Source organism: Euleptes europaea, chromosome 2, assembly GCF_029931775.1.
Source record: "Euleptes europaea isolate rEulEur1 chromosome 2, rEulEur1.hap1, whole genome shotgun sequence".
NCBI lineage: Eukaryota > Metazoa > Chordata > Lepidosauria > Squamata > Sphaerodactylidae > Euleptes > Euleptes europaea.
The window spans coordinates 43,972,130-43,991,431 of NC_079313.1; the positions used below are offsets into that span (position 1 = coordinate 43,972,130).

The 19,302-nt window shown below is 42.2% G+C and overlaps 1 protein-coding gene across 1 annotated transcript in view; it reads right to left on the minus strand.

Moving 5' to 3' along the window:
• Nucleotides 1-19,302, minus strand: part of ABCA4 (ATP binding cassette subfamily A member 4) — a 169,267-nt gene that overhangs the window by 23,553 nt on the left and 126,412 nt on the right. The window contains exons 30-39 of the mRNA XM_056844136.1: nt 18,495-18,593; nt 16,256-16,445; nt 7,027-7,121; nt 5,152-5,184; nt 4,122-4,227; nt 3,693-3,767; nt 2,981-3,150; nt 2,369-2,546; nt 1,000-1,115; nt 210-357 (exon numbers count right to left, since the gene is read on the minus strand). Of these exons, the coding sequence (XP_056700114.1) occupies nt 210-357; nt 1,000-1,115; nt 2,369-2,546; nt 2,981-3,150; nt 3,693-3,767; nt 4,122-4,227; nt 5,152-5,184; nt 7,027-7,121; nt 16,256-16,445; nt 18,495-18,593 (1,210 nt within the window). The remainder of the gene's footprint in view (nt 1-209; nt 358-999; nt 1,116-2,368; nt 2,547-2,980; nt 3,151-3,692; nt 3,768-4,121; nt 4,228-5,151; nt 5,185-7,026; nt 7,122-16,255; nt 16,446-18,494; nt 18,594-19,302) is intronic.

Genomic DNA, 19,302 nt, shown 5'->3' on the forward strand with positions numbered 1-19,302 from the left:
TAGAATTCAGAAGAGGGAGGTTATAGAGGAGATATTTCCAAACTACTTCCTCTGTCTTGATACTTTGAGAGCCCCTAGCTTGTTTCTACCAAACTCTCCTTTGCTTCTTATAGCTGACTGAGCATGCATCAGCAGAAACCACTCTCTGGATTGTGACTAAAAGTAGAGTACTCTTATGATGATAAACCCTATGAAAAAGAATCACTTACTGGATTGTTTTCAAAGAGCTCCAGAATAAATGTAATGGCACTACTGTTGATACCAATGAAGAGGTTAATGCAAGACAAGGCAACGTAGGCGGTGCTGGGAATACTGAAGAAGTACGATGCTGGGTACATCATTGGAATTATGGCCCATCTGTAGGCAAACGTCAGGGGGAAAAGTCAGTATTTCCTGCATTGTTTTCCTGTGATGACCAAAGTGGGGTTGAGATGGTATAAACTTTCACTTAAGAATGTCAAAATAGGTGAGAAAGTATCATTCATCTGGCTTTATTTCTCCTAGTGCATTGACCCATGCTTCCTCACTTTAGCATTCTGTTTTACTGATTTCTTTCAGATGAAGAAGAATTTAATCAATACATGAATACATAAACCCAACAGCATGAACATGTCAATGTTGCCTATGGTGATTGAACAACTATTGGTCTGCCATACCCAAGGTATCTTCTCCACATCATTTATCTGAGCTAGGTGGCAGGAGATAGTTATTGATGTAATTGTGCCACAGTTGTCTGCAATTAAGTGTGATTGGTATCAGTTCGGAATCCTCCAGGCCACACCATTTGATTGACACAATGCAGAGATTTTTGATAACATTTGTATGTCCCATATAGTTTTGGTCTGAGGCATTCCTGAATTGCAATTCTGTGTTATTCTCATGAGTCTTGTCTTTTTCTGAACCTCCACACAACACAAATCACTAATGTTCAAGGCATGTAAATCATAGCCTGTATAATGGCCTTAGTAGAAAGAAAAAGGAAACATCTAGATTACTTACCCATATAGAAGTAGCAAAGCTATAAGGGCAGGGAGGTTGTCTGGCGATGTGTAAGCTTTCTTTTTGAAACCAATGAATATTGCCACTACTAGGGCAGCACTCACAGTATAATTCACCTAGCACAGAAAAGGGAAAGAAAAGGGAAAGGCCAATGAAAATCAAGTTTGAATTCACTAGGAACCATATTTTTTCTAGTATTTTTCAGGATGTATGACATGTAGCATGGTTTGCCCATGGAGAAACCTGAAAGTTACCTACAAGATCAGGTTTTGAGGTTTTGGGGGGCCCTGCACAAAGGAAAAGGTCATCTTTGGCCAGCAAAGAGGAAGTGCTGGGGATCATGGGGCATGGTGGACAAAAGGTATGTGACTTTTGTGGGGGTTGTAACAAGCTGGGGAAATACATAAGATTGAGTGAAAAAGGTAGCTGGATCCAATTCCATATTTCTCACTTCTGAGAAATGAGTCATTAGCATGGAGAAAGAAACAGCAAAAGAACTACTAATCTTTTATGAAACTGTAGTTAACATTCAATCACCAGCTTTGGGAGAAAGAAGATGATCGAGTTAAGGTATTTATTTATTTAAAATACTTCTATCCTTCTTCTCCAAAATATTTTGCCTTAAGCTATGACCATACCCAAATAAAATAACACATTTGTAACTAGCCCCTCTTAAAATGAATTAGAAAGCAACCTAGGAAATAAACCTTAGCAAGAAATAGTCCTATTAACATGTTTTGTCCAGAATGGAATACATGAAGTTTTGAAGAATGTAGATTCTTGAGGAGGCACAAAGAGACTTGGGTAAGTCATGGAGGAAAAATGGCACTGTAAAATAGGGGAAGCAATTGAGTGCATGTTCAGTTCCTGCCATCTCCAGTTAAAGACCTGACAGCTGGACAGCCACTGCCCATTGGAGATGTGGATTAGATGGCCCAAGGCAGCTTTGTATGTTCATCTGTGTAAAGTGCAAGAAGGCGGCTATATTGCTTCAAGATAAATTACAGGTCACAGGGATGAGGCTAGCCTAATCTCTTCAGATCTCAGAAGCTAAGAAGGGTTGGTCCTGGTTAGTACTTGGATGGGAGACCACCAAGGAATACCAGGGTCGCTACACAGAGGAAGGCAATAGCAAACCACCTCTGTTAGTCTCTTGCCTGGAAAACCCTACTGGGTTACCATAAGTTGGCTGCAACTTGATGGCACTTTTATACACACACACACACACACACACTTAACTAAAAAAAGCTGGGGAATCTGTTGGTACAAACCATTCTGGTGAGGTTTTATGATGAGGCTTTACAGAATGTGTTGGATTCAGCCCAACAACATATGATATTTTCCTGTATCACATCTACAGCCTACTCACTATGTCCCAAAGGAAATTGGTGAGCCAGTAGATGCCAGGGCTCACACCACTGACAAACTGGAGGTGCTTGGCTTTTGTCACTCGTTCTTGGATCAGGTATAAAGTGAAGCTTGCTGGGATGAAGGACATGGCAAAAATCACACAGATGGAAACAAGAGCATCTACCGAAGTGGTCAGCCTACAACAGATAAAGCAGAAGGAGAAGGAACAGTCCATGAGCAAGAAAGGTAAGTAACATAAATCTCTCAGCTGGGATAATTTCTGGGTTTGGAGCATGGTGAGGAAAAAAATTAGAAATTGTCCAGGATGGGGGACATTTGTAGGGGAGACAAGTTTGGCACCATTTCTCGTCTACAAGTATCCCTTCTAGCCACTGCCTTAGGAGGAAAACTGGTGTTTACATTGTAATGTTAGTTCTACCCCTTAGAAACTTAAAACTCAAGACATTTTGCTCCACAATTAAGCTGCCAAGTGAAAGACACAAACCTATCCCTCAAAAAGCAAACCCATCACTCAAGGTTAGCAAAAGTGAATAGAATAGATGAGGCTAAAGCACAAACAATATACCTTAATTATACCTAGAAAATAGAGGGGCAAACTTGTGTTGCTTACACAGTGACTTCAGAGAGCTGCTCCTTAGTGAGATTCAAGGGGTGATTGATGGCAGTTATCCCATATTCCACAGGGTCCTTGCTTTTATGGAGATTGGCTCGTAGGACTGCATTGTTGGCAATATTCAGAAAACTGACCATGGCATGCCATCCCTTGTTGTTAAACCATACCTAGAAGTGCAATAAAACACATTAGCAACTTGATCTATGGCACACACAATGCCTGCTTATTTCAGCTTTCAGTTATTTCTTGTTTGTATGGCTGTATAAGTGGAAAAGTACTTAGAGATATATGCAGTGTATATTGCAGTATCTTCACATGTTCTAAAATATCTGAAATGAAAAAGGGACAACATGCATACAAAATTATCCCAGACAAGCTAGGAAGAACATTATGGGTCTATTCAGTCTGTAGAAAGGCAGAGTTTATCCTTATTTTCAGTGTAGTGGACACATGCTACCAGAGCTCATTAAAAAAAAAAACTTGCAGAGATTCTAATAGAGTTGTCGTATTTCATCTCTTATCACTGTCCTGTCAATGATATGTGCCATCCTTGTTCATATCTCCCAAACAAAGGATGGGTGTTTTAGTTGAAGACAATACAATATAGCAATTGAGGTGCGCATTTCTCTCTCTCTTGCTATTGTCTCTTATCAAACAGGTTCTGCAGGATGCTTGGCTTCAAAAACATAAGAAAAATAGTTCTTAATACCTTAATATTGTCTTCGGTTTCCATGTGTTTTAGAAAATCTGACATTTCTTCAGCAACAGCTATTGATGCTTCCCCCTAAATAGCAAAAAGCAAAGACTAAAATGTCGTATGAACATAAGTAAGTCAGTAACGCTAGTGTGAAAAAATTGCTTAGAGTCCCCTCCCACAAAACAACATTTGACAGTGAGCTCAAGAACAGAAGAGGAGCCCAGCGGAATCACACCAGTGGCCCATCTAGTCCAGCATCCTGTTTCACATGTGGCCAACCAGCCTCTGGTGAGCCAACAAACAGGGCCCAGAGGCAAAGTCTGATGTTGCCCCCACCCCCAGCACTGGTATTCAAAGGTTCACTGGACATGGTGGTTCCCTTTAGTCATCATGGCTAGTTGTCAATGATGGATCTGTCTTTCGTGAACAATCTTGGCTTACCGCTTTTATGTTCATCATTTGACCAAGGTCTCTGAGAAAGCCAATGATTTGCTCTCCAGTGACATGAAGGACTGAGAGTTTTCCTCCAATGGAAATTCCTCCATATCTAAAAACAAGACCACATTGTCATTCATCAATTATGGAGTACTACACTACTCTTTTAAGAAATTATGAACATATTAAGCACTCATTCAGGAATAAGTGTGCCTGTACTAAAGAAAGAAAGCAGAAGCCTGCCACAAGTATACTTATTTTATTTATATTGATCTAAGTAATTTTTTTTGTCTCCAGAGATCTCAAGATTAATTTCTGCATAACTGAATATGTATGGAACAGTAATCAAGGGTCGAAAAAACTTGGTGACATGAAAATATCTTACAGAATAATAATAGTATGCCAATAAAGGCTTGTGTTGTGTTGTTACAGAATAATATGATTCTATCATGTAAGGATGTGGCTATAAGAATTCACTGCTACAGATTTTCCAATTTCTGCAGTAAAAAGTATAAGAATGACAATTTCATTTTAAAAGTATTTCAACAGTGAATAAGGAGTGTTGTGACAAATTATACTATGTTATCAGAAACATTGGATGTGTTCCTCTAAGAAAAATACTAATGTAATATTCTATTTTCACTAAAATTGCACAATAGTAGATTTTATAATTTATGAATGAATGTAATTGCCTTTGATCATGCTAGTATTTTATTCTAGGGCACTTGTCAAGAGGAGATTAGGAATGCTAATGCTAAGAATTTGGGTTTTTTTTTTGCGATTTTCTTTTGGTTTTAACTGGAAAAGTTTTTAAACTATTATTGTAAGCCACCTTGAACCACAAGGAAAGGCTGGGTATAAATAAATAATGCTGCAGGAGCTACCTGTAGCCCATCACCTATAATCTTTGACAGAACACTAACTGACCAGCCATATCATGCTATCAATCACTCATTACTTCTTCATTTGAGACCAAGTCTTTACACTCCAAAATTCAGCAGAAGATCTACAGCATGTAAGAACAGTGTCATCCTACCTTTGCTCGTTAACCCAGTATTTGCTCTTCAGACTGCAGCACAGAAAAGAAAACATTAACATCACAATGTTCTTTATCCTTCCAAACCAACTCTGGTTCTTTCAGATACAACAGTCTATGTCTATGTCAAAGGGAACTGCTGAATCAACTGCATCCAGGGATGTTGTGTTTATTTATTTTTGCTGACCAAGAGATTTAAGGAATTATACAGTACAAGAATTTTAAGTCCTATTCATATGACTAGTGAATGCAAGGGGGAGATGGGGTGGAAGGCTGGGTTTGTACCTGCTTTCAGTATCCACCTGCTTATGGTGACCTTTTTTTGTACACAGCCCATGTGGGCTCTCTCTCTGCATGATCCAATACCCTGCTGAGCATGCAGGGAGAACATAATGTGTGTACAATTTGTAGCACATAAACTCTGTACAGAAGATCAAATGAACATGTGAAGGATGAAAGCAGGGATAGCAGGTGTCATCCCCAACACATCCCAACACATTCACTGGTAAGAAGAGATTATTATCAGTTTATGATGCAGAACCAAATACATACAAATCATGCAACAAGTTCAACATGTATTCAAACCAAAGGCCTACTAAGGTATGGCAGATTTTTAAAAAAACCAGGTGCAATGAACTTGTAGTCAGCAGTGTGAAGAAGAAAAGTTGGTTTCTTTATATGCCGACTTTCTCTGCCACTTAAGGAAGAATCAACCCAGTTTAAAATTACCTTCCCTCCCCCTCCCCACAACAGACACCCTGTGAGGTAGGTGGGGTTGAGAGAGCTCTAAGAGAGCTGTGACTAGCCAAAGGTCACCCAGCTGGCTTCATGTGTAGGAGGGGGGGAAACCAACCAGGTTCACCAGATTAGCGTCCACCACTCATGTGGAGGAGTGGGGAATCAAACCCGGTTCTCCAGATTAGAGTCCACTGCTCTAAACCACTGCTCTTAACCACTACACCACGCTGGCTCTCATGATGCTTGGACACATGGTGCTTCTTTCACAACACTATGCACATGCCTCCCTCTCCAAATGTAATACAGAAAAACAAATGTGCCGATCTTTGAGTTTAATTAAGCAGCAGGAAACAGAAAATTCTGCTTAGCACTTGATGCTTCTAGATGCCATTCTGAGTAGTGATGATAGCAAAAAAAACAACAACCAGGAAATGTAACAAAAGTTTATCTTCTCATGTTTCAAGCTTTGATCGCTTTTCAGCATGTTGTACTACCTATTCTAATCCAGCTAACCCAGGGATCCCTAATCTTATTAAGTCTGAAAACATTTTTGTAATTTTGAGAATGAGCATTACCACAAAATTACTTGCCCCATTCAGCCCAGCAATCACATGCTGGGCAATTGCATGCCAAGCATCCTTCTAGGATGAAGGCAGCTGTTTTTGAACAGATGCTCCCTGCAGGTGGAAAAGTGATGCCTCCCGGGTTCTTTTTGCTCCAGTGAGGCGGAAGAAAGCATGGATTGACTCTTGGCTTTGGGGGAGAAGCAAATGGGCACCAGGAAACTCATTAATGAATGCACCTCAAGCACAATGCTAACCTATGTGGAACAGCAGTGTTCCTCTTGGGAGGTCAGCTAGTATCCTGAACATCTGGATATCTGATGCTGATTCCAAGTGCCGATTACCTGCAAAATACTTCATAAGTGCCAATTACCTGAAAAACACCATAAGAAAGACCAAAGGGCTGTGCAATGTTTTTGCTATAGCCAATTAGCAGTGTTTTCATTCACTGTACTAATGAATGCAGAACTGAGCAGTAGGTTTCATATTCAGAACAGACCATTTCAAGATTCTGTTCAGACTGTGAACTGACATAGATTTGAATGGCTCTTTAATTAAACTGGAAGATGCAAACCTGCTTCTTATGAGGCTGGGATAGGTTTTCACCAGAAAATCAGAAATGTTTCGGTGAGTGAGATCCTGAAGAATGTCCGTGGTACGCTGAACTCTCTGAAAGTCAAAGAAACATACAATTAATTTTTTTTCAGTCATTCACTTTCATGATCAGAATTTAGCAGTTCAGAAAGGCACAGACAGGAAAAGGCTGCATGATTTAAAAATTATCTTTTTACAATTCTGTTTTAAGTGAGAAATTGCTATCCTGCTGAAACCGGAGAAGTGTCCTGTCTCCACTTAAGAGTTTCAGTAGAAACCACTGGACTTTCCCCATGGCCTGAGTTCAAATCAAATAAAACAACAGAGATTTGCAACCTTAAGAACATAAGAAAAGCCATGCTGGATCAGACCAAGGTCCATCAAGTCCAGCAGTCTGTTCACACAGTGGCCAACCAGGTTCCTCTAGGAAGCCCATAAGCAAGACAACTGCAGCAGCATTATCCTGCCTGTGTTCCACAGCACCTAATAGAATAGGCATGCTCTTCTGATTCTGTAGAGAACCTTAAGCCAGGTCACTTTCACTGGGGGCTGCCAACCAATTTTTAAGCTTTATTGAGCTTTGCAACTGACACTCAAAACCCAAGCAATGAGTGTCTCATGGCTGGTAGCCATGCTTATAAAAACACTTTTGTAATTGTAGGGCACAGTAATATGCACAGAAACTATTCATCAGCTAAAAATGACCTTATGAAAAATGTTAATGTAGTGTGTGAATTTGACCACAGAGTGGCAGCATTAACCCCCTTAAGAGAAAGATAGAGTGTCAGCGTAGTGTACTGGTTAGAGTTGCCACGTCCCTCTTTGCCACTGGCGGGAGGTTTTGGGGGTGGAGCCTGAGGAGGGCAGGGTTTGGGAAGGGGAGGGAATGCCATAGAGTCCAATCGCCAAAGTGGCCATTTTCTCCAGGAGAACTGTTCTCTATCAGCTGGAGATCAGTTGTAATAGCAGGAGATCCTCAGTTATTGCCTGGAGGTTGGCAACCCTAGTAGTGGTTAAGATGACGGACTCTGATCTGGAGAACTGGGTTCAATTCCCCACTCCTCCACATGAAGCCTGCTGGGTAACCTTGGGTGAGTCACAGTTCTCTCAGAACTCTCTCAGTTCACACGGAGGTAGGCAATGGCAAGCCACCTCCGAATGTCTCTTGCCCTGAAAACCCTACGAGGTTGCCATAAGTCAGCTGTGACTGGACAGCACTTTCCACCACCACCAAGAGAAAGTTGAGGTGGCCAGCCACCATACCTGATGGTTTTCTTGTAAGAATTCTATCATCTCCCAAGGGGTGCGTTTTCTGGCACTTCCTTGTTTTCTACTGAAGCAGATAATGAAATCATAATGCCCAGTCTAGCAACTGCCCACCATGATCCCAGTGTATTAGCAAATGAATCTCTGCTTCAGAATAATTCAGTATCGATTAGGGTTGCCGCCACTGCCTGGAGAAAAAGTGTCCAGTACCTTTAATAGAGGCTTAACAGGATGTTCCCCCTTTTGGATGCACACTTTAACGTGGTGAGGGATTCTACAACAAAAATTCAAAAAGACAAAGCACCAGAAGATTGCGATGTTAAAATAGCGTTATTGAAAGTGTGGAAAAAATACAAAAAGAGAATAAGTCCTTCTCCACCATCTATAATGTCGCCAATCGAAGCTTATCATGATAACGTCACACTGAAACTGGGTGTTCACTTTACCTACAATCAAATGATAGAGCCCACAGGAGAATTTAAGAGCCTGATTAAACTTCAAGAAAAATTTCAAAAATTGAATTGGCTGACCTATTTACAACTGAGGTCTAACTTACAAAAAGATTGTTTATACCCCCGGCCATTTCGTGAACTAACAGAATTTGAGCAGATAATATCCAAAAATGACTCTCATTTATTAGGAAAAATTTATAAGCTTCTTTTGAAATACGATACAGAAGAAGAACAAGTGAAAATCAATATGATAAAATGGATGCAAAACTTTGGAGAAATGATCAATATGGATTTATGGGAAAAACTCTGCACTTCTGAAATGAAATATACTGTGTGCCAAGAAGTGAAAGAAAATTGGTATAAGACATTTTATAGATGGTATTTGCCTCCCAATATGCTTTCCCAGATGACCACTTCCGGAAAAAGAGGCGCCAGCTGGAAATGTCAAGACACAGATGGCTCCTACTTCCATGTTTGGTGGACATGTCCAAAACTACAAATATATTGGAAAAGAATTCATCGTGAACTTCAGCTGATGTTAGATACCAAGATAACATTTGATTCTAAATTTTACTTACTTAGTATAGTGCCACCAAATCTGCCTTTGAAATGCCAGGATGTTTTCAAATATGCTACAACCGCAGCCAGAATAGTTCTGGCAAGAACTTGGAAACAAACTCACATACCCGAAATAGAAGACTGGAAAGAAAAACTGTTGGAATATGCCAGTATGGCTAAGATGACTTTCGAGTTAAATTTAAAGTTTAGTGAATCTACAGAGCAATTTGATGATAAGTGGGCGTCATTCTATACCTATATGAATTGCAACTAATTGAATGAAGTACGCTGGCTTAACTTTTTATAATAAGATATGTTTTATTTTATATGTCTTAACTAACTGTTAAGTAAATTCCGGATTTTCACACAATAGAACATTAATATGACACAAGTAGAATAACTGAATGATATTTTGCAATTACTTTTAACATAGAAAATGTTTTATAATATATCACAATTGACCAATAATGTTTTGTTATATACAACTGAGTTTATTTTCTAATGCTGAATTGTTTTTATAAATATAACGCTTTACCCCTCCCTTTTTTTTCCCTGTACCCTTCCAACCATATAAATAAAAATCTAAAAAAAAAACAAAAAACAATGTGGTGAGGGGGTTTGTGTGTGTCAGCAAAGCTGGGAGCAATACCGTATGGGGTCTAGACTCTGACAAGAGACGAGACTCCCAGCAGAGTCGCCCAAGACGGAATGGTCACAGCTGAGACACCAGACGAAGATGCATCCACCCCCTTAAGGGATCAATAGCCACATCTGCAGAAGAGAACAGGCAGTTCCAATGGTGATGAGGGCAGAGGAATCCTTGAAGGCTAGCTACTGGGCAGCAGCAGTAGTGGAAGGTGACATTGGCGGACGATCTTTCGTAGACAACGGCAGTGCCACTACAGCTAACCCTGGTTAGTACTGCTCAGAAGAAGGCACTGGTAAACCACTTCTGACCAACCTTTACCTTGAAAACCCTATGATGAGACAATCCAAAATGAAAAAAGATATAGTGCTGGAAGATGAGACCCCCCAGGCCAGCTACTGAGGCAGAGTGGAGGACAAGTATGAGTAGTGCTGTTCTTAATGACGCGACTGGACTAAAGCCGAAAGGACGTTCAGTGGTTGACGTGAATGGATGCAAAAGGAAAGTCCAAAGCTGTTCGTCGCATATAATAGGAACATGGAATGTGAGAAGCATGCATCAAGGAAAGCTTGAAATTGTAAAACAAGAAATGGAACGTTTAGACATTTCAATCCTGGGAGTAAGTGAACTAAAGTGGACTGGATTAGGACATTTTCAATCAGAAAATTACAAAGTGTTTTACTCAGGGAATGACAAAAACAGAAGAAATGGAGTTGCGTTAATAGTGAGGCAAGATGTAGCAAAGGCAATCACGAGCTATAATGCAAAGACTGACCAAATAATATCAATCAGACTTCAGGGAAAGCCTATCAACGTAACCATCATTCAAGTTTATGCCCCAACTACAGATGCTGAAGAGGAAGACACTGAAAGTTTTTATGCAAGTGTTCAGGAAGAAATTGATCACACACCTAAACAAGATGTGCTGTTAATCTTAGGTGACTGGAATGCAAAAGTAAGAAACAAAGCAGAATCAAATGTTGTTGGCAGATTTGGGCTAGGAGCACGGAATGAAGCAGGAGAACGACTCATAGAATTCTGTGAAGACAACAATTTGTTTATTGCAAACACGTTTCAGGCAACCAAATAGATGATTGTATACATGGACATCACCAGATGGCCAGTATAGAAATCAAATAGATTACATAATTGGAAGCAGAAGATGGAGAAGCTCTATTCTCTCGGCCAAAACAAGACCAGGAGCCGACTGCGGTACAGATCATTAATTGTTAATATTGAAAATCAAGATAAAGCTGAAGAAAAATACCAGAGCATTCGTAGTGCCAAAATACAATCTAAGCAACATCCCTGAAGAGTTTAAAGACCATGTAAAGAACAGATTTGAACTACTTAGTTCAAATAAACCAGAAGAACTATGCATGGAAACTAGAGATATTATAAAGGAAGAATGTACAAAGACTATTCCTGTAGCCAAAAGAAATGAAAGCCTCAATGGATGACTGAGGAAACTCTTAAAATTGCTAAGGATAGACAAGAAGCAAAAGTAAAAGATGACAGAAACAGAATAAAAAGTCTAAGTGTAGCATTCCAGCAACTTGCACGTAGAAACAAAGAGAATTTAATAACCAGTGTAAAGAAATAGAAGAGAACAACAAAAAAGGAAGAACAAGGGATCTGTTCCACAAGATCCAAGAAATCAAAGGGAAATTTAAAGCACGGCTAGGCATGCTGAACGATCTACATGGAAATACACTAACTGAACAGGACAAAATAAAGAAAAGATGGGAACAATACACTGAAGAGCTATACAGAAGAGATGAAAGGATGACAGATACCTTCCAAGAAGAATCTTTTGAAGAAGAACCTACAGTATTAGAAAGTGAAGTGAAAGCTGCACTGAGAGCAATTGGGAGAAACAAAGCACCAGGAGCAGATGGGATATCTATAGAGCGGTTCCAAGCCACAGAAACGGAGTCCATTAAAATCTTGACAAGAATATGCCAACAAATATGGAAAACAAAACAATGGCCCACAGACTGGAAACGATCAGTTTACATCCCTATTCCCAAGAAAGGAGATGTCAAAGATTGCAGCAACTATCAGACCATCGCATTAATTTCTCATGCAAGTAAAGTGATGCTCAAAATCCTACAACAAAGACTGTTACCATATATGGAACAAGAAATGCCTGATGTACAAGCTGGATTCAGAAGAGGAAGAGGCTCTAGAGACCATATTGCAAATTTACGTTGGTTAGTGGAGCATACGAAAGAATTTCAGAAGAAAATCAGCTTGTGTTTCATAGATTACAGCAAAGCTTTTGACTGTGTGGATCATGAAAAGCTGTGGCTGGTTTTAAAGGAAATGGGTGTGCCACAACATCTGATCGTTTTGATGCGCAACCTGTATTCTGGACAATATGAAGAAACAGAATGGTTTCCAATTGGCAAAGGTGTTGGACAAGGATGTATTTTATCTCCCTACCTCTTCAATCTGTATGCAGAACATATCATTGGGAAAGCTGGATTAGATTTAGAGGAAGGTGGAGTGAAAATTGGGGGGAGGAACATTAACAATTTGAGATATGCCGATGATACTACATTACTGGCAGAAAATAGCGAAGACTTGAAACAACTACTGCTGAAAGTTAAAAGAGAAAGTGCCAAAGCAGGACTGCAGCTGAACATCAAGAAGACAAAAGTAATGACTACAGGAGAATTACACAACTTTAAGGCTGACAATGAGGAAATTGAAATTGTTGAAGAGTTTCTATTCCTTGGTTCCATCATCAACCAAAAGGGAGACTGCAGCCAAGAAATCAGAAGGAGATTGAGACTGGGAAAGGCAGCCATGAAGGAGCTAGAAAGGATTCTTAAGTGTAAGGATGTGTCACTGGCAACAAAGATCAGGTTAATACATGCCATCATATTCCCTATTAATATGTATGGGTGCGAGAGCTGGACAATGAAGAAAGCGGATAGGAAGAAAGTAGATTCCTTTGAAATGTGGTGTTGGAGGAGAGTGTTATGGATACCCTGGACCGCCAAAAAAAAAACCCAAATCAGTGGGTTTTAGATCAAATCAAGCCTGAACTGACCCTAGAAGCTAAAATGACTAAACTGAGGCTATCGTACTTTGACATACTATGAGAAGACAAAAGTCACTGGAAAAGACAATCATGCTAGAAAAAGTTGAAGGCAGCAGGAAAAAAGGAAGACCCAACAAGAGATGTCTATAAAGGAAGCCACGGCCCTCAATTTGCAAGAACTGAGCAAGGCTGTTAAGGATAGGACACTTTGGAGGACATTGATTCATAGGGTCGCCATGAGTCGGAAACGACTTGACGGCACTTAACACACACACACAACAGGATGTTATTTATCTCTATGCTCAGAAAAGCTTCAGCTGTGCATTTTCACACATTAAGCCCTTATTAAAGGGCCAGGACATTTTACTCCAGGCCTTTTGGCAGTCTTAATATCAAGACAGTTGTCTTGCTCATCCCTACAGTAACTCTGTGAGGAACATCATCTTTATTCCAATTTACTAGACAGAGGAAATAGAGCCAAAAAGCTAACAATACATCCCAAATATTTTCCAGTGAATCCATAAAAGTTGAGAATGAATTTGAACTCAGAACTCCAAGGTCCAAGTTGCATTTCATTGGCACACTGTAGCAAATTCATTTTTAAAAGTCCATTCCATTAGCTTGTTGCACAAAGTAGGACTGAATACTCAGCTCATTTTCTTCCAAGTTTATCCTGTTTTCTTTCAAGAAGTTCAACAGCATTCTCATAAGCACTCCTAAAGTTTGTAGCAAATCTAAATGAAACCCACTTGTTTGAAAAGAACAAGAAGAAAGGAAGAATATGGCTCTGTGTACCTCATCTCCTATGCTGATATGAAATTTGAAAGCAGAGGCACAATGGAAATATATCAAACCCAGACTGAACAACCCAACTGCGTTTGCTTTTTGTCAAAGAAACCAACAGAGAAATCTGATTGCATCTGTAAAATGGCTATGTCATTGATTTGGCTGCAGGCATTAATTAACTCTGCAGCCTTAATTAAAAACCCGTAAATAATAGGGCACTTTGCTACTTGTTAAGCAGTACGGTAAATGTGCAGGTGGTGAGAAGGACTGCGGAGGCAAGTGATTGTGGTGCACGGTTAGGCTAGCTCAGCAAATGCCCTGTGATATCATTTTGATGAGCCCTAGGAACTGGAACAAAAACGCAAACTTTTGACAATTCTCTTTTGTAAGTAATATTTTGCTACTGCTATAGAGAAAATTATAACATGGCACGAAGGCTAAGAAACAAAATGTAATTGAGCAGGGGTGAAACTTCAGCCACTTTCTTACCAATGTTCCATACAGGCTTACTTTCACCACTGTAACTGGGTGCCTGTTTTTAGTAGCCACTAAAATGGACCAAAACTATGCAGTTCTGCTTTTCCTCTTGTTTCCACTGATCTACTTAGTTCCCTGGCCTAGTTTGCCTCTGCTGCATTGAGGGTTCAAACTAGGGTTGCCATCCTCCAAATGAGGCTGGAGATCTCCCGGAATTAGAACTGATCTCCAGTCGACAGAGATCAGTTCCCCTGTAGAAAATTATTGCTTTGGAGAGTGGATTCTATGGCATTATACCATACTGAGATCCTGCTCCTCCCCAAACTCCTCCCACCCCAAGCTCCACCTCCAAAATTGCCAGGTATTTCCCAACCCAGAACTGGAACCCTAGTTCAGTGATGGCGAACCTTTTAGAGACCGAGTGCCCAATCTGCAACCCAAAACCCACTTATTTATTGCCGAGTGCCAATGTGGCAATTTAACCTGAATACCACCCCTAGAGGGGGCCCAGAGGCAGATGCTAGGGTTGCCAAGTTCCTCTTTGCCATGAGTGGGAGGTTTTTAGGGTGGCACCTGAGGAGGAAGGGGTTTGGGGAAGGACTTCAGTGCCATAAAGTCCAACTGCCAAAGTGGCAATTTTTTCCAGGGGAACTGATCTCTACTGGTTGGAGATCACTTGTAATAGCAGGAGATCTCCAGCTAGTACCTGGAGATTGGCAACTAGTTCCTTAGTGTTTTCTCTCTACATATCAAGACAAATGGAAAGGTGTTTGGAGGATGGCTTGTGGGCACTTCAAAGGTGGAATAGGACTGCACGCCCCGCCGCCCGCACAGGCCCAAAGGGCGCTGGAGAAGACGCTGGCCATGCCGAGTGTGGGCGCTCGGCTTCTGTTCCCTGCCAATGATGTCGGAGGTTCCCCACCCCTTGGCTACAGCCTCCCCCATCCGGGGGAGCAGCTTGGAGGAACCGCGCGTGCCGGCAGAGAGGACTTCGCGTGCCGGAAGTGGCACGCGTGCCATAGGTTCGCCAACACAGCCCTAGTTCAAACAGTGCGGTTCTTTATTTTGTACAATGATGACATTGGAGAACCATTAACCGAGCAATCCTGAAAGGGGGGGGCACGAAGCTGCTGAGGAGGTGGCAAGACCCCTACACCAGTGTAAGTGCCACTCATACTGGCTAAGTGGGCATGGATGCCGGTGCTGGGGCACTTACGCTGGTGTAGGGGAGCTGTGTGGCAGCGTGAGGCTTGGGCGCCGGGGCTGCCTCGCTGGCAGTGTTTTCCCAGCACAAGGCCTTGAGCTGGCATCAGTAGGGGTTTTCTTGGGGCGTTCCTTTGGCCCAGGAATGCCCTTTATGCTGCCGCAGAGGTATGCCTGCAAAGAGACAGGCATAGCCCTGTGAAACTCTATGGAGGAGTTTCATGAGACTTGGAGGGATTTTCTTTTCTTTTAACTTCTGCGCCGCAGCAAGCTGCTCAGGAGGCAGTGCGGCTACACTGTCCCCAAGCACAGTGTAAGTACCCTCCCCTTAGGATTGGGCTGCCCATTTTATTCTTTGACCAAGAAGCTATTGTAGTGAAACTCAACAGGCCTGTCTTTGGCATGCATGGACACTTTGATTGTGATGTACTCCTCCCTATCAGTGGCCTGGCTATTCCACATGCCCATGTATGTTATGCTGCATACTGCAGAATTCTAGCTTCTTGCAAATCTGTGCTTTAATTTTCATGAAGAAAGGGCTAAAAGACATCTGCATGCACTCAGGAGAGGAGCCTCCAAGAGAAATTCAGGGGTCATGGGAGTTAGTCACTGGCCTGTGTTTCTCTACTGTTACTCTCCCCATTCATTCTTCTTATCTGTCCCCTATGAACACAGTCTTCTTCAAAATATTCCAAATTCGACATCAATTAGCAAACCAATTTGACAGCAACCACAGCATTTCAGGCCATGGCATCCAAACATTGCACAGTACCTGTGGGGGAGGAAGTCCTCCAGCTCCTAATGGGCACTCAGGTAGCATAATGAGTTTCTCCTCTGTGCTGCACTGGCAAGAGGGGGAGGGGTTGTCAGGACTCCACTCGTTGGTGCGAAAAAGGACAGAAACGTTATGAGGAACAGCTGGCGTCATCCAAGCCGCTGATGCTTTAATGCAAGTATAGTTCCTGTATAAGGATACAGAGAAAAACAATTGTTATCATATTGCTCATGGTGGATCCCCAGAATTATACTGTACTTACATAACTCACCTTCATTAAAGTGTCCACAGTTAAAATGAGTGGCTCCCAAACAGACCACAAACACAAACTAAGCTTGATCCATCAGAAAAACTACCATCCTTACTTACAGGCAGGTAACAAAGATTGCTCCTGCGCATGTTTTATAAATTTTTATACCATTTAACGGTCATGAATCCTCTTGTAAAGATTGATTGTGTTTTTAATTTGGTGAAGATGCTAATTGTTCCAAGTTGCCAGGTTCTCCTGCACGCTTAGGACTCAGGACACACAGCCCTGACAGGGCCGCCAACCCCCGCCCTGACTCACCCGGGCAGAAGGCAGAGAGGAGCGGCTCGGGCAGAGGCAGCTGGCCAAACCACACCGCCAGAAGTACCTGACGATGATATGGAGGCCACCAACCTCGTCCCACCGCCTCAGGACGCTGACGCTCACTCCCACGCTCTGTTGGGAGGCAGAATGGCTGCTTAAACAGCCACAGCCACAAGCTGCCACAAAGCCACAAACACCCCCAGTTGGAAGCCACCGGGAGAGCAGGATGCAGCATTGGGGAGACAGGCAGGGAGGGCCCATCCATGTGAAAGGCAGAGCCTGGCTCAGCGGGCTCAATATACCCTCGGGAAGGAGGTGGAGTCAGGAGGTGGTGGGACGGGTGAGGGGTGGAACCACCCCTATATAAAGCAGAGCTCCCTCTGAGGCCGGGGAGGAGACCAGACTGCAGGTGCGAGTGCTTTGTCTTGAAGCACCCATGGGAGAGGACGGAGGCAGCCTGGCAGATCTCCCCTCTCCCCATCTAAGCCAAAGATGTGGCAAAGCCTGCTGGGGTCGGTAGGTGTGGGCCTGCTACCACAAGGGGGGTGTCGTGGCGAACACCCACACTAATAATGCTCCATTAAAGCTCCTTAAAAGGTAAAGGTCCCCTGTGCAAGCACCGGGTCATTCCTGACCCATGGGGTGACGTCACATCCCGACGTTTCTAAGGCAGACTTTGTTTTGCGGGTGGTTTGCCAGTGCATTCCCCAGTCATCTTCCCATTACCCCCAGCAAGCTGGGTACTCATTTCACCGACCTCGGAAGGATGGAAGGCTGAGTCAACCTTGAGCCAGCTACCCGAAACCAACTTCCTTCGGGATCGAACTCAGGTCGTGAGCAGAGCCTGGGACTGCAGTACTGCAGCTTAACACTCTGCGCCACGGGGCTCTTATTAAAGCTCCTTAGGGCCCCTCATAGAATGAATTGGGTTTACATGCGGTGATGGACCCAGTATTAAACCAGTTTGGGTATATCTAGAGGACACTACCAAAGAGTCTCACACAGCTCAAGTGCTTTGTTTGTTGCCACACAGCAAATTGGACTACCTAACTGGGACCAGGAGTGGGTGTGGGTTTTTGTGTCCTGTAGGGTAAACTCAGATTTCCTGTCAAGCAGTATAAGCATTGTCTTTCCCTGTATATTTATAACAGTATGGCTTGTTCTAAGTATTTTCTTACCACTACTGCCTGGTGGTAGAAACACTGGAGTTGCTATTAAACCTAGATTGTGTTGCTATAGAAACTCAAAGAGGCAGAGTGGTACAATAGGTAGGGTAATGGAAAACCAGTAGGAGACCAGATTTCATATTTCTTTTTTTGCCATTGGCTTGCTGCATGATACTGGAAAAACAATTATTCAAGGTTTTAATGTGCTGGGAAAGACTATTCACTCCTGTTTCAAGACCTATCAATGAACACGTAAATCTGCCTTATACCAAGTCAGGCCACTGGTCCATCAAGACCAGTACTGCCCACTCTGACTGGCAGTGGCTCTTCAGGGTCTCAGGCAGAGGTCTTTCTCATCACTTAGTACATGATTCTTTTTTCAGACACAACGGGGACTGAACCTTGGACCTTCTGCATACCAAACAGATGCTCTACCACTGAGCCATGCATCCCTCCCCCCTCTGTGGTGCTACCCTAAAAAGAAAACAAAGTGACTCACTGAAGGGGTTCTTTCTTCAAACAGCGATTTCCAAATCCTGGTTTTTTAAGGAAGGCGTCAGTAAGAGAAACCATCTGCTCACTTCCAGGTCGCTCATTGCTAATGAGATTGGATGAGATTTAGGCTATAAAGCGATACTGAACTACAGAAGCAGCACAGGCGCAAAACAAAAATGAGATGATTGCACAGACAGAGTGGAGTCATAGCAGAAGCTAAGTATCCATTGCCCATAATAAGACAAGGCATACAAGGATTGCAAGAAGGCCACAGAATGGCATATTTGCCCATGACCAAGGCACTGATTTCCAAATGAAGCAAGTAACGCATCATGCAGATACAGACATGCATTTTTTGCTATGAGGACAGTTTTAAAAATGTCAAATACATCCCAACTGTTATAGAATTCCTTTTAAAAAAATCTTGGCAATCCTTCTCTCCTGTTTAACTAGTTGCCTTTGTCTTTTCATGTAGCTCTGTATCAGGGGCTGGTTCACACAATTTCAACTTTGGAAATGCAGTATGAATGATTGGGCAAGAAGCCCACTTGTGGGACTCAACGCCATAAGATATTTTAATGGCTATTATGTCAAATCAGACAAATAATAGAGGACAGGTCCATCAGTGCATATTGGCCATGATGGCAGTACAAATCTGAATGATAGCTGCTAAGAGCAGCAAGGGGAGATCTGCTGCTGGAAGGGGGGAAAAGATGCTGGTATAGATGAAGCTTTGGTCTGATACAGCAGGACTGAAGCTAAATAATTTGGCTCAGATCATAAATCTCATACACAAGAGCTAAAGGATCTTC